Genomic DNA, 25282 nt, shown 5'->3' on the forward strand with positions numbered 1-25282 from the left:
CCTTGGCCACAGACCGACTCCCTAACCTTTAATACAAACTGATCTCCCCCCCCCAACTCTATCCCTGGAGTCAGCTTACTTTTAAACCCAGCCACGGACTGACATTCCTCGGTCAACTCTGGTCCTAGTTGAGCCCAAACCCCTAAATACAGACTACAGACTGAGCAAGGAGCTAATTCCTATGACCAAGCTGACCCTTTAATCCTGACCAATAGACTGATTCCCTAACCATGGCTATCAACTGATTCTTGGTCTTAGCTTTAAGAGAGGGAGCATGGTATAGTGAAGAAGAGTGCTGGGTTTGAAACCAGGAAGACCTTGGTTCAAATCCTACCTCAAATACTTATCAGCTGTTTGGCAAAATGAGACCAGTTGGACTAATTGGCCATCTAGCTCTAAATTTGTATTCTTATAATTTAAAGCTAGCTACAAACTGGGCCCTGCCTAATCCCGCCATAATCTGCCCCCGCCCCCAACCAAACACTGAACATTAATCCCAGTCATAGACTCTCACCTCCAACCTAGCCACCAATTTAGCCCTAACCCTGACCCTTGGACAGAGACTGACCTCCGTGCTCCAACCATGACTGAGCCCCTCACCCTGGACACAGATCAGGCTAGCGTCCTAGCCATGGACTGACCCCAAGCTTTGGCCCTGGATTGCAGCTGACCCCTTGCAGGGGAGAATGGGAAGAAAAAGAGGGCAGCTTAGCACAAGCCTGCATCAACTTCAGGAGCTATAATTTAGTTATGTCATCTTTGTACACCAAGGGCTGCACATTTTTTTTATGTTGCCACAATATCACATGCACATCAATACACTAAAATAGCACAAGGGATAACAACCTTAGAGGGAAGGGAAGGAACAGCATCAGAGGAAGCAGAGTGAGCATATTTCATATCACTGGGTGGTATTAGCCCTTTCGTTACATTGCATTTTTGGAAAAACAAACAAATACAATGCACGCGCACACATACACAGGAACACACACAAATCTTCAAACTAAGGCGCTAAGCAGCATGGGCCAGTGCAAAAAGAACATGGATTGGGTTCACTTTGGTACCAGAATACTATTATGGTGGTTTCTTTCTTTCTTAACAATTAAAAAAAAAGTCAAGAGCAACCAGGAGAACCCAAGGCTCAGGCTCAGATCTTTCCCCCAAAACAAATGGGAGTGTTGGCATTAGTTTCTCCTCTAGATCCAATTTTTCCGGTTTAAAAATGACAAGTGTGCAGGTAGAGATTGGCTTCCATCCATATTCCATGATCCACACAGGAAGATCCAGAGAGGCCTTGAGGGCCCACTTGAGAACATGACAATCCCTCCATGTGCTGGGACCATCAGAGATGCTTTCCAACAAATGTGCTGACTCTGAAGCTCCTGTTATGACCATGTTACACGGGACCAGACCCTGCCCCACGTTCACCAATGGGGGCCATGCAATGTCAAAAAAAACCCCAAAACAAACAAACAAACAAAAAAACCTCACTGGCACTCACATCATTATTAAAAGGCAACACCTTGGGTGTCTTGCAGTTTGCTATGCAAATGTCTGGGCTCCTGGCTGAGTTTCTGTGGGGAACTCCAAAAATGATAGGATGACAACCCAGGTCCCTGGACTTGGCAGAGTAAAGGGAGGGACTGCCTCCCTCCAATGTAAGCTGCATTTATATGCTATAATTTCCCAAGACCATGACAATGTGGTCACACTTATGAAAGATGGGACTTCCTATGTACCCCAGAACCATCGTCTCTATTCCTTTCTCAACAAAACTTGCTCTCAGAAAAGGAGCTGACAAACTTATTCATACCAAGTTGTATGTAGTCACATAAGGCTTAAATGTGTGACACAGCTTCTCCAGGGTAATTTGCATTTTAATAGGTACCAGAGAGCCTTAAGCTAAAGGGATGAAGCTCTAATCATGGAATTTCGGGCAGCTTGACAAATATCTTGGGGGCAGATGTCCTTTCCTGGTGTCCCTGAAATTAAACCATGTGATTTACTGATGCCTCTGAAATGGGACAGCACTTAGCTGTCCTGCCTATTCATAAGTCTAGCCCCAGGCACAGGTCACCCATATTGTAATTCAATGTTTTCTGAAGCAGGCCTTTCCTTTGGAAACGGTCCATTCTACCCGCAGTGAAGAAATAACTCAGACCTAACAGAAGTCCCCGAGCAACTTAGTAATTCATTAACCGGGCAATGACGGAAAGGCAATCACTATCAGGTGGAGGTGGGTATAGGGAGGGCTCACATTTGGTACTGAGGTTTCATAAGACTACAGCATTAGGTCTGAAATGAGGTTAACCAATGTAACACTGAAAAAAAAATAACGTCTCAAAGCTAAACTTTGAAAGCTAGTCCCCGGTAAGAAGAGATGCAGTAAATAGACTCTTCCCTTTAAAAACCCAGAAACCCTCCTCAGTGCTTATGGCACCTAAATAGATGAGCTGGAGTCTCGCCCCAGCACAGGAAGGCAGAGATGGGTGATGAGTCAACAGGCAGAAATTTTTCAATGGCAGCCAACTGACAATTTCCACCTCTTTCCCCTTTCCTCCCACTTGCGTCTACTGGGAGTGTTGCTAATTAAGTGACTGCCTCAGACACTTCTTATCCATATGGGCTGGCATCCCAATTCCAGAGGGCTTTGCAAAGATTTTTTTTTCCTGAATAATGCATCTTCTATAGCAAAGGGAACCAGCCATTCCCAGAAAGTCTCAGGGTCAGAAGGAAACGGCATCTTTGTTATTCCACAGCTGTGCTTGAGTGGACACAGCAGCTAGGACGTCTCAGGGATTGGATCATGGTTCGAAAGGGCCTTCTTTTCCCCTCCTTAATCAGTGCCTCCTCACCACCCGTTTGGGTGCCCTCTTTGGAGGGAACCGTCTGGAACTGTTCAATCTGAATCTCTAGATGTTTCTGGATGGCCAGGCCTAGAACCTCTGGATCAACCGAAGCTCCATATACCTCCCAGGTCATCCCCTCTTCGTCCCACCTGACCTCTCGCACTGGGGACTTGGGCTCCTCTCTGCTGACCTCTAAGTTTACCTCTGGGAATACGTGGGGGGGCACCTGGTCTTTGATCGGGGAGGGACTGGTGGCCACAGCCTTGCAGGCTGTAGATGGAGCTGTTTGTACCTCAGCATCCCTGCAATGCAGAGAGGTCAACGGCCCCAAAGCCAAGTCGCCAGTGGAGGTCATGGTTGACACATCTTTGGTCTTGGTGATAGGGTCTATAGCTGCTTGACTCACCAGGAGTGTAGAACCTGCTGTGGATTCCTTCTGTGGGCACTTATCTGGAGCCAAACAATGAATGCAAACTGGGGCCTCGTCAGCCAGTCTACGGTATCTAAGCAAGTGCTGGTTATGGAGGCCAGATTCACTCACTGATGATACCAGCTTGGGAAATGTCAGAATCTCTGATGGGGACAGGACATGGCAGCATCCAGGGACACCCATCTCATTCATGGGGCACAGCATCCCCGGGCCAACCTGGAGGGCTGGTATGGGCAGGGGGTGGCAGTAAGCAGAGTGTGTATCGCTTGTCCTCACAGAAGTTTCTGCTTGTCTCGGGCAGTAGGGAGAGGAGGTGGTATGAATGTGCCCAGGAGCCATGGGCACAGAGCACAGGGGTATGCTACCCAGGGTCCTATCACCTGGGTCTTGAATCGAGTCATTCCCACAGCTGTCTCCAGGTCTCTGGACCTCTACCACAGTGGCAGGTAAGGTAACTACTGCATCTCTACCAGCCTCAGCATCCTGTGAGACAAGATCACCTTCTACGCTGTCAGTTGAAACTTGAAGGTCAGGGAAAGGAGGCTGGTTGCCTGGGTCCATGCTGTCATGGTGCCCTATGCCAGGCCTCTGCATGAACACATTCCTTGGGATGAGGTTGCTTCTTCCATTTGGTGAGGAGCCCAGAGCGGAACAGCTCACACTAGCTTCCATGGGAACATTGAGGCTGAGGTGCCTGCAGCCTGAGGCTAAATCAGAATGGCTTCGTTGCACTGCAACCCCTGGGATCCCCAAGCTTGAAGGTGACAGCTCACTCTCCCCCATGGAGTAGACATTCCCAACGGTGCTGCTCTTGGAGCGGAAGACCGAGCTTTTCCCTTGCCAGGGGCAGGGGGCCTGGTCTGGGTTCAAGACATGGCTCCCTGCTTTCAACGTACTTTGCACTTCTTGTTCCACTGTGGCCCCAACGCTGCTCTCTCCAGCCAGCTGGCTTGGGTCCCCCTCCCGAACAGGACTCTGACAGACGGTGCTGCTGACACTCTTCCGGAGTTCCTGCCCATTGCCTGGTCTATCACCCAGTAGGCTGGAGGAGCTCTTGGAGAGGGGCTGGCCATGCAGAGTTGAGGTTGGGTGGCACTCTGGGTGAGAGTCACTGGTGGCCATGACCAATAGAGGCTTCCCTACAGGAAGAAGAGAGACTTTGAGTCCTAGCAAAACATAAATGGAAAATGAGCATGATTCAGGTTAACCAGTCCAGAGATTCCATTTAATTCAATTCATCAAGTCTATATTGAATGCCCAATATGATAAGCTCTCTGGAGGATACAAAGAAGTCCAAGGTATTTTCTTAACCTTGTTTTTTTTTTTTTTTTTTTGCAGGGCAATAGGGGTTAAGTGACTTGCCCAGGCTCACACAGCTAGTAAGTGTCAAGTGTCTGAGGCTGGATTTGAACTCAGGTACTCCTGAATCCAGGGCTGGTGCTTTATCCACTGCGCCACCTAGCTGCCCCAATATTTTCTGACCTCTAGAAGCACCCTTCCCCCCAGTCTGGCAAGGAAGATTAATGAAAGTTCATGAAGTGTAATGGAAAGACCACCAGGCCTAATTCTACCCCCCTGCTTGTCATGTGACTTTAGGTAATTCATATAACCTGAACTTCAGTTTCTTTATGTGCAAAACAAAGAGAATATCTCACCAGTTTATTGTGAAGAACAAACAAAATTATTTTGCAGACCTGGAGGACAGCAGAGCCAGAGGGCATACAATAGCTACTCTCAAATCTTGGGTGTTACTTTGCTTACCAACCAGCCTTTGTAATGTGGATTTCATTGACTCCTGCCTTTGGAGGGAATCAACATGGCATGGCAGAAATAACATTGGACTGAAATCAAGAGACCTGAGTTTTAATCCTAAGTTAATCAATATGTGGACTCACATAAGTCACTGACCTTCAATTTTCTTGTCTGTAAAATGGAAATGATGATCATTTCCCAATGGGCCTTGCAGTTATGAGTTTGAAAGGAGATGAATGTGTAAAAGTACTTTCACAGAAGAAACAATTATATACTACAAATTCAGGTAATTCCTTAGACCTAACAATGGCTATGGAAGGTAGTTCCTCGTGTGCCATGATGTATCTCCCTCTTAGATTCCACTGGCTCTTCCTATTCTCTAAAACCTGTTCTCCTTCTCTCTCAGAATTCTTCTCTCAGATCCATTTCTGAATATGCTGAAGCAACAAGGGTAGTGTAGGGAGCAATGGCTGGTGATGAACAAGGTAACAGGGCATTCCTTTGAGACCTGCCCTGAAAGAGATTTTTATCTTGCCCCCCCCATTCCCTATTCCCCACCCCCCAAAATGAAACCAGCTTTGCAAAGGATAGGTTGATTAATAGTGGGTGTGGGTTTGTCAACTGCTGGGCTTTATCTAACAAAGTTTTAGTATTTTCTTCCATTACTTTCAGATGGGACAGTCTATGATTTTTCATTCCTGTTGAGCAAGGATTGGCTCTGAAAAATGAGACTACATAGACAAGGTTCTGGCCTTCTAGAAGTGAACCATCTCATCCCATTTTTTAGTCACTGGTGGGAGTGGACTGGATTGTTCTCCTCCAAAGCACTACCCATGCAAACAAGGCCTACCTACTTACCTTCCGAATTTTTGAAAAATGCTCAGTACAACATCTAGGTTCTCCCTTTTGGTCTCATCTTCTCACTTACTGAGGCAGAAACAGTTCAGGAAAACTTTAGATTATCCTCTGTAAACACAAGAGAAAGAGAGAGCAACTCAGCCTGAGAGGGGGGAAAAAGTGAGGGAAAGAATGAGCTGAAAAACCCAAAGATCCACAAAGCAAGAGAGAAAGTCAAGATTGAGGAGTTTATATTCAGGGTTTAAAGAGAACAGAATTCATCCAACAGCAAGTCCAGGCCCACAACTGTAGTTCCCTTAAGTAAATCAGCAATCTATTAACCAACAGGCATTCACTAAGTACACACTATATGCCCTGTCCTGTGCCGGGCTGTGGAGACGCAAAAACAAAGAAACAAAAAAATGGAGAGAGAGAGAAAGGAAGGGAAGGAGGGAGGGAGGGAGAGACAGAGGCAGAGAGAGACAGGGAGGAAGGGATACACATACACACACACACACACACACACACACACATATAAAAGAAAACAAAATATTTTTTAAATGAGTACAAGGGAATCGTAGGGAGGAAGAAGATGCTATCCATCAATCAATTGATCAACATTTATCAAATGTGTCAGGAGCAGTGCTTAGCACTAGAATCTGGGGCCTCAGGAAGGCTCTCAGAAGCTGAGCTCTGAAGGGAGCTAGGGGTTCTAAGAGGTGGCAGTGGGGAGGCAGAGCTTTCCAGGTATGGGGAAAAGCTTGTTTAAAGTCACAAGGTGGGAGGTGAAATGCTTTAGAATTGCCTTCAATACACAAGTTTGGCTCCGCATTAAACTGTAAGTTTCCTCTTCTCCCCAGTCTATTTATAATTTCCTACCAAGCCCCCCCCCCCCCCCCCCCCCCCCCCGCCATTTAGTATACTGCACTGTATCTGGTAGTGCCCACTGCATATCTGCAGGCTTCGAAGAATCCTTTGCCCACTTTCTAAAGGTTATAGACTCAGGGGCAGCTAGGTGGCACAGTGGATAGAGCACCAGCCCTGGAATCAGGAGGACCTGAGTTCAAATGTGACCTCAGACACTTAACACTTACTAGCTGTGTGATCCTGGGCAAGTCACTTAACCCCAATTGCATCACCAAAAAAAATAAAAATAAAGATTATAGACTCAGACCGACTATACTCTTCAGACCAGATTGCTGTGGACAATCTGGGCAACAGTGCACTTCCTTTGTAACCTAAGTCAGGCTGAGAGATCAATAAAATGACTGCTTCTGATAGTTACCAAGATGTACCCAAAGTAAACAAAATCAAATACATCCCGACACGTGGAGTCTGAGCGTGCTCAGAATTGTTAGGCAAACAGAAAAGGGATTAGAACGATGCACGTGGGATCTATCAAAGGCAAGATGCTTTCCCCTCTGTCTCTAGCTTCCTTCAAGGAGCAGGTTAGGGCTCACCTACTCCATAGGGTTTTTCCTGACACCCAAGTTGTTAGTGATCTCTCTCCTTCCTGAAATTTTTAATTTGTCTATCTTGGAATATACTTTATATTTTCTATCACCAGTAAGAACAATAAGTCCCTTGAGGACTGGGATTGTTTGTGGTTTTTGCTTTATATCACCATGCCAGGACACAGAGTAGGCACTTAACACATATTCGCTGAATTGAATTTCACTCATTCCGTGGAACTGATTTAGCTGAAACTAATTTCTCTCCAACTAAATGATTGGCTTATGATTAAAGGTCGTGACCTATTTGATGTTCTACTTGATGGAGCAAGCAAATCCACACCCTTCACTTGGTTCCTCCTCCTCCCACTTTTTTTTTTTTAAACGAGACACTTCTTCTAGGTTTTCAGGGACTAGAGGTAGGGGCAGTCAGTGATAAAAGACAGGGGTTGTCAAATGTACCTGTGGCTTATTTGTCATCTGATGCTACTGCCACTAGGTCACATCTGTTCCCCAAAACTGCTGCTTTCAAATCTATCTGGCTCCATTCTTGCTTGCCTGATTGTTTGCCAACCTGCTTGGGAGTGTTAAGGACATGGATGACAGCCAACATTTCTCCAATATCTTCACCCACCTTCTTTTCACAGGTATTCAAACACATACAATTTAGGAAGCTGCTGTTTGCCAAAAAGAGAGCTTTGCTGTTTATAAAGCCCTTTTCAAAAAATGCAAAAAGCATTTATTAAGACTGAATTCTGTGAAGTACATTGAATTGGGGATATAAAGATGAAATAATTTGTAGCACCTGCCCTCAGAGCTTACAATCTAACAGAAGGGAATCAGGCATGTACCCAGACAATAATAAAAGGCAGGCCATGACAATTGTAAAAGGGAAGATCTAGACAAAAATGCTATGAGACATTTGAGAATGAATAGATGACTTCCAGTTAGAGGCCCAGGGGTCAAGGTCATATGAAGGAGGTGGCACCTTGAAAGAAGAGATTTCTGGGGAGAGGGAAGGCCATTCTAGGCATAAGCAAAAGCAGAGATTAGGGACAGCAGATAAGGAATAGAAATGGTGAATAATCTTGCCTGACAAGAATGTAGAATATGTGAAGATAAATAGCGTGAGTGAAGCCGGTAGAGTATATATCAAATGCCAAGATAAATAATTTATGCTTTATTTAGTAACCAAGGGTGAGCCACTAAAGATTTCTGTGGTAAAGAATGGCCCAACCCAAGCAGTCTATTCGTTCATATAAGTAAAGGATAGATGGGAAGATCATATGAGCAAAAAGATAGACGGAAGCTATCACAACAGAGAGGTAAAAAGGGCCAAAGGTAGTTCTAAGTAGGAAAGAAAGGAAGACGTACAAGAAATAAAAGACTTGGGGGGGGGGGGCAGGGTAGAGATGGAGCCAAGATGGTGGAATAAAGGTAGGGACCCACCTGATCTCTTCCAAATTCCCTTCTAAACAACTTTCAAATAAGGCCTCAAAATGAATGTTGGAGCAGCAGAACCAACAAAAGGACAAGGTGAAACAATTTTTCAGCCGAAGACAACTTATAAATTTGACAGGAAAGGTTTGTTTCACTGGGTGAGAATGGAGCATAGAACAGGCCTCCCCACCACAAGCCAGCAACAGGCCTTGGGGGCAAATGAATTGGCTGGGGCTCTCAGTCCACAGTAAGGAAGTTGGAAAACTAATCAGAAGGAGATCACAGGGGCTCCTTCGCAGGCACTGGGTACAGGATTCTGTTGCATTGCCCATCTTTAGTTCTGTGTTACAGTCCCAAAGCAAAGAGGAATAATAACACATCAGAGCTTGTGGTAGTGGGGACCCTGGTCACAGTTCCAGGGCAGAACAGAGTGCTTGTGGTCACTGACAGACCAGAGCACAGGCCAAGAGAGCAGTGATCACACCTTTCTTTAGATCATACCACCTTGGAAGTATTAAAAACTTACAAACCCCTAAAACTAACTCTACAAATAGTAACACAAAAAACCTGAAACTTAGGACAGTGCCCCCTGCACCCTGGGAGCATAACTTTAGCATAAAGTTAAAAGTCAAGAAATAGAAAAAAAAGGAAAAAGTCAAGAAATAGGCTGTAAAAATGAGCAAACAACAACAAGAACCTGATCATAGAAAATTACTCTGGGGAGCAGCTGGGTGGCACAATGGATAAAGCACTGGCCCTGGATTCAGGAGGACCTGAGTTCAAATCCGGCCTCAGACACTTGACACATACTAGCTGTGTGACCCCAGGAAAGTCACTTAACCCTCATTGTCCTGCTCTCCCCCCAAAATTACTCTGGTGACAGGGAAATTCAAAACACAAACTCAGAAGAACACAAGAAGACGAATATAGCTCTATCCAAAGGCTCAAAGAAAACTGTGAACTGGTCTCAGAGCCAAAGAAAGAATTCCTGGAAGAGCTCAAAAAGGATTTAAAAAATAAATAAAAGAAGTAGAGAAAAAATTGGGAAGAGAAATGAGAGTGATACAAGAAAATCATGAAAAAAAGAGTCAAAAGCTTGATAAAGGAGACACAAACAAAAAAAAAAACTGAAGAAAATAATACCTCAGTAGGCCAAATGGTAAAAGAGACACAAAAATTTGCTGAAGAAAGTAACTCCTTAAAAAGTAAAATTGGGCAATTGAAGCTAATGACTCCATGAAACATTAAGAAACCATAAAACAAAATCAAAAGAATGAAAAAATAGAAGAAAATGTGAAATATCTCATTGGAAAAACAATTGACATGGAAAATAGATTGAGGAGAAAAGATTTAAGAATTATTGGACTTGGGGCAGCTAGGTGGGGCAGTGGATAGAGCACCGGCCCTGGAGTCAGGAGGACCTGAGTTCAAATCCAGCCTCAGACACTTAACACTTACTAGCTGTGTGACCCTGGGCAAGTCACTTAATCCCAATTGCCTCACCAAAAAAAAAAAATCTATTCAATGGGGCGGCTAGGTGGGGCAGTGGATAAAGCACTGGCCCTGGATTCAGAAGTACCTGAGTTCAAATACGGTCTCAGACACTTGACACTTACTAGCTGTGTGACCCTGGGCTTAACCCCCATTGCCCTGAAAAAAAAAAAAAAAGGATTATTGGACTACCTGAAAGTCATGATTTAAAAAAAAAAACTTAGGCATTATATTTCAAGAAATTATCAAGGAAAATTCCCCAGATATCCTAGAACCAGAGAATAAAATAGACTGATCACCTCCTGAAAGAGATCTCCAAATGAAAAGTTCCTGGAATATTATGTCCAATTCCTGAGCTCCTTGATCAAGGAGAAAATATCGCAAGTTTCCAGAAAGAGCCATAGTCAGGATAACATAAGATTTAGCAGCTTCTATATTAAAGAATCAGAAGCCTTAGAATATGATATTCCAGAGGCAAAAGAGCTAGGATTACAACCAAGAATCATCTAACCAACAAAACTGAGTATAATCTTTCAAGAGGGGAAAAAAAAAGGACATTTAATCAAATAGGGGACTTCTAAGCATTCTTGATGAAAAGACAAGAGCTGAACAGAAAACTGACTTCCAAATACAAGACTCAAGAAAAGCATAAAAAAGGTAAACAGGAAAAAGAAATCATAAGGATTTCAATAAGGTTAAACTGTTTCCATTCCTATATGGGGAAGATGATACTTGTAACTCCTAAGAATGTCATCATTATTTGGGCAATTAGAAGGAGCAGACTTAGATAGAGGGCACCTATCATCATTATTAGGGCAATTAGAAGGAGTAGACTTAAATAGAGGGCACCTAGCTGCCTCTAGCAGGAAGGAAGGAGGGAATGTGACTGAGAAGATGTTGGAATGGCCCATTGACAGAAACAGAAAAGTTAGAAGGAACAAATTAGGATTTGATAGGGAAGGGCAGAGGGAAGATGAATTCTGTTTTGTACACATGGTCAAAGGTTTAGCTGGAAAGGACCCCTTCAACCTGTTGAATTTAGGTACTGACAGGACATCAAGATAGAGGTGTTCAGGGCAGTGAGGTGGTGCAGTGGCTAAAGCACTGGTCCTGGATTCAGGAGGACCTGAGCTCAAATCCAGCCTCAGACACCTGACACTAGCTGTGTGACCCTGGGCAAGTCACTTAACCCTCATTGCCCTGCCCCTCCCCAAAATAAGAAGGGGAAAAAAAGGTAGAAGTGTTCATCAGAGAATTGAAAGTCTATGACTAGGGCTCTGGGGAGCCCCCATAATAAAAATGGTATATTTTAAAACTTTAAGATGCAAATCCAACATTTATGCTACTCTACCTAGAAAGAAGAGATGATAACTGAAGAATGAGATGTCCAAAGGAAGATTTCAAGACAAGACTGAGTCTTGGGAAATAACAACACTTTAAGAATCATAGGAAGGAGCCAGTAAAAGGAGACATTTAAACAGAATCATAAAAGAGAGAACCATGAGAACACCTTAACACTGCGATATCACAAACTGAATGTTCTGAAGGCGTCCAGAACAAAGCCAAACTTCCCTCCTCCCAATCCTAAATTTCCCAACTTTCTTATTAGCCTGAAGGGTGTCACCATCCCTACCAGTCACCAGGCTGATAACCTCAGTACCATTCTCCACTCCCCATTCCCACTTAGCCCACATATGCATTCTGTCATCAAATCTTTCTAGCTTCTCTTATCCATCCCCTTCTCTCTACTCACACAGCTATCAATCACTCTGGTGCAGGCCCACATTACTTTTTTATTTTTTTGGTGGGGCAATGAGAGTTAAGTGACTTGCCCAGGGTCACAGTTGGTAAGTGTCAAGCGTCTGAGGTTAGATTTGAACTCATGTCCTCCTGAGTCCAGAGCTGGTGCTTTAGCCCCTGTGCCACCTAGCTGCCCCTGACCCACTTTCTTTACTCACACAGCTAACATTTTAGTTCTGGCCCTCAACACTCTCATGTAAATTGTTTCAACAGCCCCCTAATTGGTCCCCTTGCCTCAAGTCTCTTCCCACTGCAGTTGAGCCTATACAATCCTAACAATATATTTTTCCTTAGGTGCACGTCTGACCTTGTGACTCCCTTTAACCAACTCCAGTGGCATCCTGTTGCCATATACTCCTCTGCTTTGAGTTTAAAACTGGGGGGCAGGGGGCAGCTAGATGGCACAGTGGATAGAGCACCGGCCCTGGATTCAGGAGGACCTGAGTTCAAATCCGGCCTCAGACACTTAATACTTACTAGCTGTGTGACCCTGGGCAAGTCACTTAACCCCAAATGCCTCACCAAAAAACAAAAACAAAAAAAACTGGGGGGCAGCTAGGTGGCAAAGTGGAGAAAGCACCGGCCCTGGATTCAGGAGGACCTGAGTTCAAATGTGACCTCAGACACTTGACACTTACTAGCTGTGTGACCCTGGGCAAGTCACTTAACCGTCACTGCCCTGCAAAGAAAAAGAAAGAGTTTAAAACTGTATATGAAAAAAACAACTGTATATGATCTGACCCAACTGATCTTTTCAGCCTCAAAGGATACTTCTCTTTCCAAGTATTGTACTAAGCAGCAGAGGCACAAATCTGCAATCCAGCCAACTTGGCCTTAACCAAACTGCCTGCCCTCCACCCCTGCGCCCCCTGCCCATCTCTGAGTCTTTGTGCTGTCCATACCTTGAGCTTGAGTTACATTCCTTCCTTACCTCCACCTCATAGTGTCCCCTTCTTCCTTTAAGACACAGCTCAAGCACCATTTTCTTTCTTTTATTTGGTGGGGCAATGGGGGTTAAGTGATTTGCCCAGGGTCACACAGCTAGTAAGTGTCAAGTGTCTGAGGCTGGATTTGAAATCAGGTCCTCCTGAATCCAGGGCCAGGGCTTTATCCACTGCACCACCTACTGCCCCTCAAGCACCATTTTCTAAAGAAAGCCTTTCTTGATCCCCATAATTGTTACTGCCTTCCCTCCCAAACTAGCTTGTAGTTACTTTGTACACATTTGTATTTATTCACTTTGTATTTATGCTATATATAGGTTTTTTTAATCGAGTGATATAATCTTTGTAAAGAATTTAGCACAATACTTGGCACACAGCAGGCACTATAAATGCTTCTTTCCCCCTTCTCTCCTATATGAATAAGTACTTCTTGTCTCCCCCATTAAAGTGGTAAGCTTTTTGGGCAAGTGGTACTAGTTTCATTCTCTGTACATCTATTTCTAGCACCTAGTATATTACCTGGCACTTAATACTTGTAGACTGATAGATACTTGTTAAATTGAATTAACACTAGGTTTCCAGTAACCCAGATCAAAGTTCTAGGAGTCAACCGGTCCCAGAGGACAAGTTGCCATGGCTTTTTTACCTGAAGAGATTAGCTAATGGCTGAGATTTACACAAAGGTATCCAGCTGGCCCTACCTCTTGCCCTATATCTGAGCTCTGAGTTGTGAGTTTCTGACCAACTGATCAGTATGGCTTTTAATTTATTTATAAGCCTTATAGGGGGAAATGGTTGGTTGAGCTGCTTTCTTGTGTTTAAGCCTGGTAGCATAATGAAAACCTGAAAAAAATCCAAGTCACGGATTTTGCCCAAGAATTATGCTAAAAATGTCCTTTTTGCTCCAGTAAGAAAGGAAATTCATGCTTAGAAAGCATAAGTAATGAGTCAGTACAACTCAGTAACGAGAGGATTGGGAGTAGAAAGCCTGAACTCTATCACTAATTTGCTGTGTGACCTTGGACAATTCACTTAACCTTCCTGAGCCTTACTTTCCTCCCCTGTGAAATGAGGGGGTTGGACCTTAGAGGTCACCTGGTCAACTTAAGGGTAAATCTCCTTGACAAAAAGTTATTAACAAGCTGGTATGATGGTTAAAATCAAACATAATATATTTTAAAATGTATTAATCTAAAGTCTTGAATTAAAAAATAAAATGCCCAAATACAAAATAAGAGAGCCATGGCTAGATTGTGGTTCAGCCATCCAACCAGTACACATTTACTAAATGATAATTATTTTCCAGGCATTGTGCTAAGCACCAGGGGTTCATGGGGGCAGCTAAGTGGCACAGTTGGATAAAGCACCAGCCCTGGATTCAGGTGGACCCGAGTTCAAATCTGGCCTCAGACGCTTGACACTTACTAGCTGTGTGACCCTGGGCAAGTCACTTAACCCTCATTGCCCCTCAAAAAAACCCAAATAAATAAATTTAAAAAATAGAAGGTAGGGATGTTTAGTATTTCAAGCATTTCATGTGGAAATGAGAATAGGGAAATGGGAATTCTGCTTGGGCCCTGTGGGTAAAAACAGGAAAGCTGCCCAGAATTGGAAGGGGCTGCTTTCAAGTAGCAGCCTGATGATCATTTGTTCAAGCCAGAAGGAACCTCCAAGTCCCTCTAGTCTAACCATACCCCTTCATGAGCAAAGAGAGACCTAGGAAAGTAAAGTGGCTTTCCCACGGTCACTGAGGCAGTGACCATCTGAGGCAGGACTCTAACCCTCTGGTTCCAGAATCAAGGTTCTTTCCCCCTTCCCAAATATCCAGTTGATGGTGAAGAGGAGATTCATGTTTGAGTTCAGGATTGGGGGACTTTATTCAGGAGGCCTTTCCTGGCTCCCCCCACTGCTAGTCCTTTCTCTCTGAGATTACCTTCTATCTGCCTGTTCTCTGTATATCTCATATGAACATAGCTATTTGCATGTTGTTTCCCTCATTGGACTTTTTCTTTGAGGGAAGGGACTACTCTTTTTTTACTTTCTGTATCCTCAGCTCTTTGCTTTTTTTTTTTGGTTTTGGTTTTGTTTTGGGGGTTTTGGTGAGGCAATGAGGGTTAAGTGACTTGCCCAGGGTCACACAGCTAGTAAGTGTCAAGTGTCTTAGGCCGAATTTGAACTCAGGTACTCCTGAGTCCAGGGCCAGTGCTTTAGCCACTGTGCCACCTAGCTGCCAAGAACCTATGATTTCTTAAAATTCAATTTTATTTTCAGTTCTGAATTCTCTCCTTCACTTACTTCCCTCCTCCTTCCTCCATTGAGAATGAAAAACAAAACCCATAACAAATATGTAGAGCTAAGCAAAACAAATGCCTGTATTAGACATGTTTTGTATATGTGTGCGTTTGTGTATCTGTATGTGTGCACGTGTGCGAGCACACATGCGTGCTCCCTTGAGCTCTGACTCCATCAGATCTCTATCTGGATGTGGATAGCATATTTCATCCTGTTTCATCTAGAATTAGGGTTTGTTGGTGTGTTGATAAAATTAGGAACCTATGATTTTATGGATAATAGTCAACCACATCCTGAGAGGCAAAAGACTCTGAGCACAGGTCCTATTGAAAGGTAAAGTAACTGGACAACAGAGGCATTTGCCATTCTTCCAAAAAATGTGAAGACAAAGCCCTCCTCAGTACATAAGCTACTAGTTTCTGTTTCCCAGGGAATTTGTAAAGGGCCCAGCTCCTTGGGGAATTTAAATGCATCAAGCCAAGTGAGTCCCTTGGGCCCTGATATTTCTCTCAGTCCCAAGTATTAAGTGTAGGACAGATCATCCAGGGGATTTGTAAAGCTAAAGGGGGTTAGGAAAATCATCTGAATTAGCGCATTGTCAGTGCTTGGCCCAATTACACCCAAAGAAGACATGGCTCCTTGATCCCCAAAAGGGGTTTTAAAAAAAAGTAAGATGGGTAGTGTTGCTATCTTGTTTTATTTTACTTTTTATTAGTTAACTTTTCATGTGGTTGTGCCTTGCCTCCCCAAATGGCCAGCACCTTAAGAACAGAGACCGTGTTTTATTCATCTTTGTAGCTTCAAGTAGCGGCCATAATAGTGCCTTGAACATTTTTACAGTTTTTACAGAAATATGATGTGGACCAAGTTCAGGAATGAGGGAAATAACTATCTGTTGGCTTGCCCCACTCCCTCCTGGGCTGGTCATATGTTCCGTAAAAAACAAACAAACAAACAAACAAACCCAAAGCAATGAATCTTTACTTTCTGTTGGGGAAAAAGTCGCTTGGATTTGTTGTCTCATTGGGGGCATTTCCTTAGCTCCTCTGCCCATAGGACAAACATCATAAGGACTCAATAAATATTTGTTGATTGATTACACCAAGCACAGTACTTTGCACATAGTAGGCATTAGTAAATGTTTGTTCAATTGAACTGATGATGGCCCACATGGCAACATGGAGAGGAAGGCTGACCCCTTCCACAAATGTCTTTTCTTATAGTCCTCTGGTGTGGACATGTTTGGGGGGGGAAAACCCAACCTCACTGAATGAGAAGAGGGACTAGTGCTACCTCGACTCTTCCTACTGTTTCCCAATGATAAAACATCTAGAATTGTGGGTGAAGATTCTGGAGTGTGAGTGGAGGTTATGCTCTAAAGTGCTCCTGTGCAGAAAAGGGCTCAACCCCACTGCCCTCCTACAACTCCTCTCTGCTGGGATTCTGTGTTATACTTCCTATAATAATAATAACAGCTTGATAAGGCTGTTTTTAAGGTTTTCATGTTAACTCATTTTATTCATCCAATAATCCTGTGAGGTAGGTGCTCTGATTAACCCTAACCCATTTTACAAAGGAGGAAACTGAGGCATCCAGAGGTTTAGTGACTTATCCACGATCATACAACTAATAAGTACCTGATGTAGGAATTCCAACTTAGATCTTCTTGACACCAAGACCTGGGCTCTATCCACTGTGCCACCTACACAATCTAGTTTCAATGCGATTCTGGGCCAAGCTTCTTTGGCTCCCTGTTCCACTCAGCTGAGCCAGCTCTTCTTGGCAACATGCTTCTCATTGGGCCAAGTCCTCCATTTTTACTTTGGCAATTAATTACACTTAGCATTTCCTGGGGACAAATAAGTCATTTCTTCCTATACTGCAGGTATGGAGACACCCAAACTCAAAGATTTGGCCCTAATACTGATATGTTTTCCCCTTCCCTCAACCACCTCTCCCCCAAATTATCCAGCCACACCATTGCCCGCCACCTGTGAGCCAGAGGCTTAAGTTAAGCACACTGATAGGAAAAAGAGAATGAGGTGATCAGAAGTCCAATCTAGATGTTGAAGAGGTCCTTAAAACAAGATGTCACGGACAATTCAAAGGTAGCCATCCACACGGTAGACATGGGAACTAGGAGAGGGAGGGAGGAGTTATCAGAATTTACTAGACTAGAGCAGGAAGGGTTTCTTCCCAGCTGTTGCAGGCTGTGAATCTTAGTGCTATCAATTCTTTCCCTCTGCTGTTACTATGCAGTCTCTCTCACTGGATTCTGAATCAAAAACCCAGAGTATGAATATTGCCTGTACTATTTGTGTAAACTTTGCAAACTGCTCTACCTCTCAGCCTCAGTTTCCTCATCTGCAAAAATGAAGGGGTTGGTCTTGATGGTCTCTAATGATATCCAGATCCTATAGTCTCATTATTAAGGCTGAAATAAAGAAAAAGAATGTTCAGCCTATTTATGAAATATGTTCATATTTTTATTCCTAAAGTCAATGGAATAATCTGGCTTCATTCCGGACACTAGTAAATAAAAGTATATTTACATTTTCCCTGTGAGTTCCTTTATTTATATGGAGGGGCCAGATTCAACACACACATTTTCTTTTTGCAGGGAAATGAAGGTTAAGTGACTTGCCCAGGGTCACACAGCTAGTAAGTGTCAAGTGTCTGAGGCTGGATTTGAACTCAGGTCCTCCTGAATCCAGGGCCAGTGCTTTATCCACTGTGCCACCTAGCTGCCCCAACACACATTTTTACTTATTCATTGATACCTATAGTCTAGTCCACAAGCATTTAAGAATCTTAACATGCCAGGCACGTGCTAAACAATGAGAATACAAAGAAAGGCAAAAGACAGGTAGTTAGGTGGCAAGTCACTTAACCCTCACAGCCCTGCAAAAAAGGAAAAGAAAAAAAAAAAGATCCTCTTAAGAAAGGCAAAAGACAGTCCCTGCTGTAGAGGAGTTTATAGTCTAATGGAGTCGATGACTGGCAAACAACTTGATATGAACAAGAGATAAACTGGATAAACTGGAGCTAATCAACAGAGGGAAGGCTCTTGCATGAAGGGAAGTCAGGAAAGGCTTCTTGAAGAAGTGAGGTTTTATCTGGGACTTGAAGGAAGTCAAGAGTGAAGATAAGGACAAAGAATTTCAGTTGTGGGGTGGTAGCAGTGAAAATAAAACAGAAGATACTAAACAATTAACCTTGAAAATAGAAACATAAACAGAAGTACTATTTACAAATTTCCTTGTTAGTCCCCTACTGTAGATGCTCGTCACCATGAGGACAAATCAATATGGCAGCTTCAAGGGAGTATGGTTGTATAAAAAGGGTGGCCTTGGGGTTAGGGTTGAATATGAATTCTACTACTGTGTCATCAGAAAGTCATTTATGTCTCTAAATCTCAATCATTTATAAAATGGGGATGATAATACATTGGCTACTGATCTTATAAAATTGTCATGAGGAAAGTGCCACATAGACCTTAAAAAAGGTATATAAATGTGAGTTATCACCATTACCCTGGAAAATACCTGCCCATACAGATTCAGCTAGAGGACAATAAGTCTGTCTGAAATGCAGGGAAAGCCATTTAACAGTAACAACCTCATTCCATAATGCATTCCATAATGCACAATTATTCTCTACTTGGCACTCTCCCATTTTAACAATTGTGTGTGTGTGTGTGTGTGTGTGTGTGTGTGTGTGTGCACGCGCAAGCACAACAAGTCAGGCGTTTTCTACCCCCCCAAAATATATCTATATATAAATATATAGATAAATATATATATAAATATATAGATATATAGATATGTATGTATAGATATATGTGTGTGTATATTATAGGTATATGTGTGTGTATATGTATATGTGTATTCTTAAGGGCTAAAATTCTAGCTAGTCTGTCTCAAATATCCAATGAGTGGTCGCCAATAAATTATAAGCTTTAGCAAGAGTTAGAGTTTTAAGCTTTTATTAAGGAGAATAAGAATTTTGGTAAAGAGAGAGAAAGGCCTAGATTCCTATCTGTTAAAGGGAGAGCACATTTCTAGCTCCGCTCTCCACCAGAGTCCAAAGGAAAGACCGTGAGACCGAGCGCCAGTCTCTTCCTTCCTCCTCCCACTAGCCCGCGTCACTTCCTGACGCCAAAGAAAAGACTCCTGGTCTTGCCCTCAAAGGCCTTCGCTTCATGGGTGGAACTTTTCTACAGTAAGTCTCCAGCAGGTGGCATCATTCCAATTGTTACAGTATACATATACATATATCTATATGTCTATATATAGACATATACATCTATCCATATATACACACAGAAATACATAGAAGAATAGAATACATTAATTCACAATTAACATTAACTCTGTTTCTCCTGAAAATAAACCAAGGTAGATACCCACTAACTCAGATTCAGCTCCAGTGGCCTAACTGGCAAGGCGGATTTTTTACTCCAATTCCACAAAGCAATCTGTTTGATGAATGAAAAAGGGCTCAAGGCATATTTATTTTTCAAAGGAAGCTGGGTCCTATCTATCTTGTTGGTCAAGTTGCCTAAGGAAGAACGGACACTGTTCATTGGCGATACAGTATCCTAGACCGTTCTCATTCATGTGTCACCCAGCCATAAAAGTGACAAGAAAATAAGGTCTCAGCCAAGGGACTGGACTGTCAACTCTTTTTTTTTTAATGCTCCCTCACCCTTCCCCAAAATAACTCAGGCGGAGCTCTATTTATATCACCCAAGTGTAAAATGAAAACTGGCCCATTTCTGAACAGAAAGCTGAAAGCCTACAACCCTCCCCGCCCCCCTCCCCACCCTAGTCCATACTCTACATCCTTGAATTCCAGAGTTCCCCAAATGAAAAGAAAGATGAGATGCTGGAGGAATTCCAAGGCTTTTAACAACCCACTTAATGAAAACCCCCATTAGAATGCATGACAAGGGCGGCCACCATTATTAGTAGTCATCATAGAGCAGTCATTTGCTGAATGTGCCAAAAAAAGAAGAGGGTGGGGTGAGAGGGGGATGGGGAATAATTGATCAGTGACCACAGTACTTATGTTTCGAAAATATATTTCCCAAGGTCCTTAGGGAAATTAGGACCACCCTTATCCAAGTTCTGTCAACAAGGACTTCTTCCTGTTTTCTTTTTTGCTCCCTTAAGGAATTGTGGCGCCCCCCAGGCATTAGGGAGACAAGAGTGGAACCAACCAACACAGGATTTAGAATCAGAAGGCCCTGGGTTCAAGTCCTGATGCTAACATTTCCTGGCTCTATGTTCTTAGACAAATGACTTCATTTCTCTGACATCAAGTTCCCTCACCCTTAGAGGGGGGCAGGGAACTACAGTTCTTGCCAGGCTTACCTTACAGGGGTGTTACAAAACAAGTAAACCCCTCAAGTGCTAGGAAAAGGGGGTAATTACTATATGAGGTGACTATCTGTTCTAACACAAAAAGTCCAACAGCCAGAGTCCATGAAGTTCCTTCGCCCCAGGCTTCCCTAACATTTGCCTTCAGAGTGCTTATGAATTAACTTGTTCTGACTGGCCCCAGAATTGTAAAACACTTAGCACAGTGCCTGGCACATAGTAAGACCATAGAAATGTTAGCTATATTGGCTATCACGATAATTATTATTAACTAGGAACGATGGGTAGAAAAGGCACAGAGGAACAAACCCCTTTCTTAGAGCCTGGTTTAGAATCCCACTGTTGACACTGACCACCTGTGGTTGTGGGGAAATCTGTTAACCTCCCCAGCCTCAGTTTTTCCATCTACAAAATGAGGGAGTAATATTAGACAGCCTCTGAGGCCTCTTTCTGCTCCAGAGTGATGATCCTATGATTTTTGCCAGGTAGGAGGGGAGACAAAATTCTCCCCAATAACTCTAGCGTTAAGTTCCTCGACAAGGATTGTTTTTCATTCAGTCTTCATGTGGACAAAGCCTTGCACAAAGTTGGCGCTTAATAAATGTTTGCCAGATTGGACTGGATTAGAGTGAATTAGTTTATCAGCTCAATTTCCCCTAAGAAGCAGGTTGGGGGGGGGGGTGGAGGAGGCACCCATAGGGAGCCATGGGAACTGAAAGACGTGAAAGGAGGCGGGGTCGGGCAGAGGGTGCTGAAGACAGATCGAGTTCACAATTTTCCCAAGGCCTGCACTCTAGGGCTTTCCTGCCCTGTCCTCTGACCCTGCTGTACAAACTGTGCCTTTCTTTAAAAATCAAAACAAACAAAACCCAATATTAAATCCCAGTCCATAGTAGTGACAGAAAGAAAAAAAAATCTCAGTACTGATCACCCAGGTGGGGAAGAATGAAATCTCTGCCGAGTTGCAGCCATATGCACGCCAGCCAGGCAACACCTGATCTCATTACTCCAGCAGAGCCTCGACCCACCTGGTCATTTTAAATAGACATCTAATTGTATCCATTTACCTTACCTCAGATAGGGACAAATTAACCCCTAAATTAAACAGTCTAATGGCCACATGTTTCTCCCCTAAATTACCACAAATCCAGACTTTTAAAAATTTATTTCAATTTTTATCTTAGGGGAGGGAAATCCTATTTATACAGTGATGTGATACTGATACCTCTCTGACAATACATTGTCCAGTAGGCAAAGTTCTTTCCTAATCCTTTTCAAGCTGTAATATGTATACATTAGAATGTGTGAGGAGTGTGAGTGTGTGTGTGTGTGTGTGTGTCTGTCTGTCTGTCTGTCTGTCTGTCTGTCCCAGCAAGGAGACTGGTCAACAAAACCAAGAGGTCCTGGAATTTGTATTTTGTACTCCTCTATCTGCCTTGTCCCTTTTAGACAATGTATTGCAGGACCCAGGCCTTCCAAGTCTAGTTCTCTTTTCTTCAGACTGGCCCGATTGCCCAGGGCTTTGCTCACTCAGCTGCTATCACATGTGGAAACTAAACCTTCATTCAAGGTTTAGAGCAGAAGTTTTGAAGACCCAAAGGAGTGACTTTGTAATGGTGGATGGCCATTGAGGCATTCGTGGGGAGAAAATTAGGGACAGGGGTGCTTTCTGGTCTCCACAAATTACTTCATGAGCAGCAGCTACTTACTCTGTCTTCAGCCTTGATTCCCTTCCACTGCCCAACTACATACATAGAATACCCACCTCGGATCCCCTCTAAACCGTAGCAATCATCACCTCTACCCTCTACCCACCAGGTACCAATCTGCAAAGATAAGAGCTAAGGAATCATAATGCACCAAGGGCACCTTCATGATACCTCCAAGTGTAATTCATGAAACCAAAAATGAGACCCATGACCTCTCATCAGTTGTGCCCAGACTCAGGATACTGCAAAAACAAAAATAACATGAAATTCAAAGTTCTGTGGGAAATCTTACACAAAGATGCTGTTTTCACACATCACCTTCCCCCCAGTCACAGATGATAAGATGAGAAGTGGACTTCACAAAAAACTGGGCCATAAAAACAGCACAAATACAGGACAGAAAGAAGCCCACATGGGAAGTGCACAACCCAATACCCTGCAATGGCACTTTCCTCTGAAGTCTACAACATGAAGGCAAGTAGCTATCTCCCTGGACCTTGGAAGGAAAGGCATTTGGGGGATGAGGGGACTGCCAGAAATCACAGCTCACAAAGAGAGCCCTAGAGACTCCAGGAACTTGCCTGCTCTCTCCTGTCACTGGAACAGCTGTCCCCTCCATCTCTTCTCCACTCCCCCCCTCCCCAAGAACCCTCAGCCATCAGAGCCCTGAGGGCCCAGCAGAGAAGTCCAGGGAGCAGGCAGCAGCTGCTTTCCTTTATGGGGGATTATTATGCTCTGTTGCTACTTCCATATGGATGGTTGGAGAGGATTTGGGAGAGAAGAAAGGAAAGAGGAACGAAAGAGGGCAGGAGATGGTTTTTGAACAATCCTACATCAGAGCTGCTCCCTGCCCATCTACAGGAGGTCACGCAGGCACGTGTGCACCCAGACCCACGGGAATCAGGACACACACTTTTACACACAATGTGCAAACGCATGTAAACATATTGTACACAACACCACACGCACGTGCGCGCACACGCATAACACAGACACACAGGCACCCGCACATCTACACTCCAGGCACAGCGCGGGTCCCCGGAGACTTGGTTCTTTCAAGGCCTCAGAGAAACGCTGCTCTGGGCAAGGGGGTCACCCCGGGATGCTACTCTAGCACCCATACTCTCCTCCCAGCCCAGGCTGAACACACACAGCTCACCCCTCCTTTCTTAGCCGGCGGGGGAGGGGGGAGGATGAAAGGAGGGAAGGAGAGGAGGGAACCTAGAACTTCTCCAACCATCCACCCTCCCGCGCCCCTAAACCTAAATAAATCCCGACTCTCAGGGGTGGGGCAAGGCTGGGCTGAAGCGGCAGATGGGGGTGGGGGGTTGAACCTCTTCTCTCGATTTCCACTTTCCCCCAACCCCCCACCCCAACCCCCGCCCCAGCCGTCAGGAGCCAGTATCCGAGTCGGCCACAGCATCCCTCCCTCCCCAACCCCGGGGCCAAGGGCGGGGACGCGGAGGACTGGAGAGGGAGCTGAGGACTGGGAATGCAGGACCCTCAGGTGTTCCGCCTCAGCTGCGGGGTCCCCCGATCCCCACCGGCTCGGCTCAGGGAAGCCGAGGCCGTGCCTTTCCTCCCCTGCCCTGCCCTCCCCTGGCTTCTTACCTCGCAGCCCGCGGGGAGGCGGAGACGCGGAGACGGCGGCTCCTCCACAGGTGCCCGGGAGGCTGCAGCCCAGGCAAGATGGAGCCGGGGGCAGGGGGATGGAGAGGATGTGGGGGTGGAGGAGAAGAGAGACTGAAGCTAATCCTGGAGCCCCAGACAGGGCCGCCCGCCGCCGCGCCGCCACCGCAACTCAGCCCTCCTGGGACTGAGCTGGGAGGTGGGGCCGGGCCAGGACGGGCTGGCGGCAGCAGAGGGAGGAGGGGAAGGGGAGGGGGCAGAGGGGAGGAGGGGGGAAAGGAGAGGAGGGGGCGGGGAGTCGGGCCCGGGGCCGCCCACTGCCGCCTCACCTGGGGCCCCGCCCCCTGCCCTCTCTTCTCTCCCGAGGCCCCCACTCCCGCCCTGCCCTCTGTCCGCCACTGCCCCCTGCCCCTGCCCCCTTCGCCCCTTCTTCAGCAGCCCCGCCCCGCCTCCTTCCCTACTTACCCTGGCCTCGCTTTTCCCTGTCCATCACTGTCCCCTTCCCCTCCCCTTCCCCTTCTCCGTCCCCCTCCCCCTCCCATCTGCCTGCTAATGCCAGAGCCCCCCAGCTCCCAGGGAGGGTCGGTGCGGACTGGACTCAGCACAAACCCCGCACCCTGACTCTCGGTGCTTCCTCTAAAAGACCTGAAACCGTGCTCGGTCCTCGTCCTCGTCCTCCCTGCCGGCCCCCCATCACCCAGTCCTGGGCCTTCCCAGGCACTGGGAGTCCTGCATCCCCCAAGGAGTTACACCGGCTGCTAAACCCGGAAAGCAGCACTCCCCGATCGCCTGGGAAGCAGGGCGGGGTCTGTCACTCCCCAGGCTGTTTGCGGGGAACCTGCAGCCGGTGGAACTGCCCACCCGCTGGGGCCTTCCAGGTCTCAACGAGGAAACCCGGCTGCCTCGGAGCTGCCAGGGCTTCTCCTTTGCTGGAAGGAGAAAGACGATCATCAATTAATCAAGCAGTGTTTACCCAGTGCTGCCCTGCCATCATCCACCAAGTAGATGTAAGGGTGTGTGCCGCCCAGCCAAAAGGCTCCAGGCAGGAAACCTGAGTTACTTACGGGGAGAGCCAAAGCAAGGCCTTGAAACCTTTGGGTACACCCCTCTTTATTAGAAAAAAAAGAAAGTAGAAAAGTGGCAAAAGATGAAATATGTTCTGGTGGAGGGGAGGGAGTACCCATACCGATGATGGGTTAGCCTAAGACAGATTGAAGTATATTTACTGAGCGTCTGCTGTGTCAGCCTCGTCTCTGTTAAAAGCGGGGAAGGGGGGG

At 45.2% G+C, this 25282-nt stretch overlaps 1 protein-coding gene across 2 annotated transcripts; it reads right to left on the reverse strand.

Moving 5' to 3' along the window:
* Positions 1-724: 724 nt before the first annotated feature.
* GPRIN2 (G protein regulated inducer of neurite outgrowth 2) lies at positions 725-24230 on the reverse strand. 2 transcript variants are annotated; one of them, XM_043989680.1, is made up of 3 exons: positions 23988-24230; positions 5890-5997; positions 725-4418 (listed from the first exon to the last, which is right to left on the reverse strand). In XM_043989680.1, exon 3 carries the CDS (start codon positions 4399-4401, stop codon positions 2749-2751), a length of 1653 nt encoding a protein of 550 aa, XP_043845615.1. In that variant the 5' UTR covers positions 4402-4418; positions 5890-5997; positions 23988-24230; the 3' UTR covers positions 725-2748. The 2 variants fall into 2 exon arrangements, with proteins under 2 accessions (XP_043845615.1, XP_043845616.1); XM_043989681.1 differs by having other exon boundaries at positions 725-4445.
* Positions 24231-25282: the final 1052 nt, after the last annotated feature.

Source organism: Dromiciops gliroides, chromosome 2 (assembly GCF_019393635.1).
Source record: "Dromiciops gliroides isolate mDroGli1 chromosome 2, mDroGli1.pri, whole genome shotgun sequence".
NCBI lineage: Eukaryota > Metazoa > Chordata > Mammalia > Microbiotheria > Microbiotheriidae > Dromiciops > Dromiciops gliroides.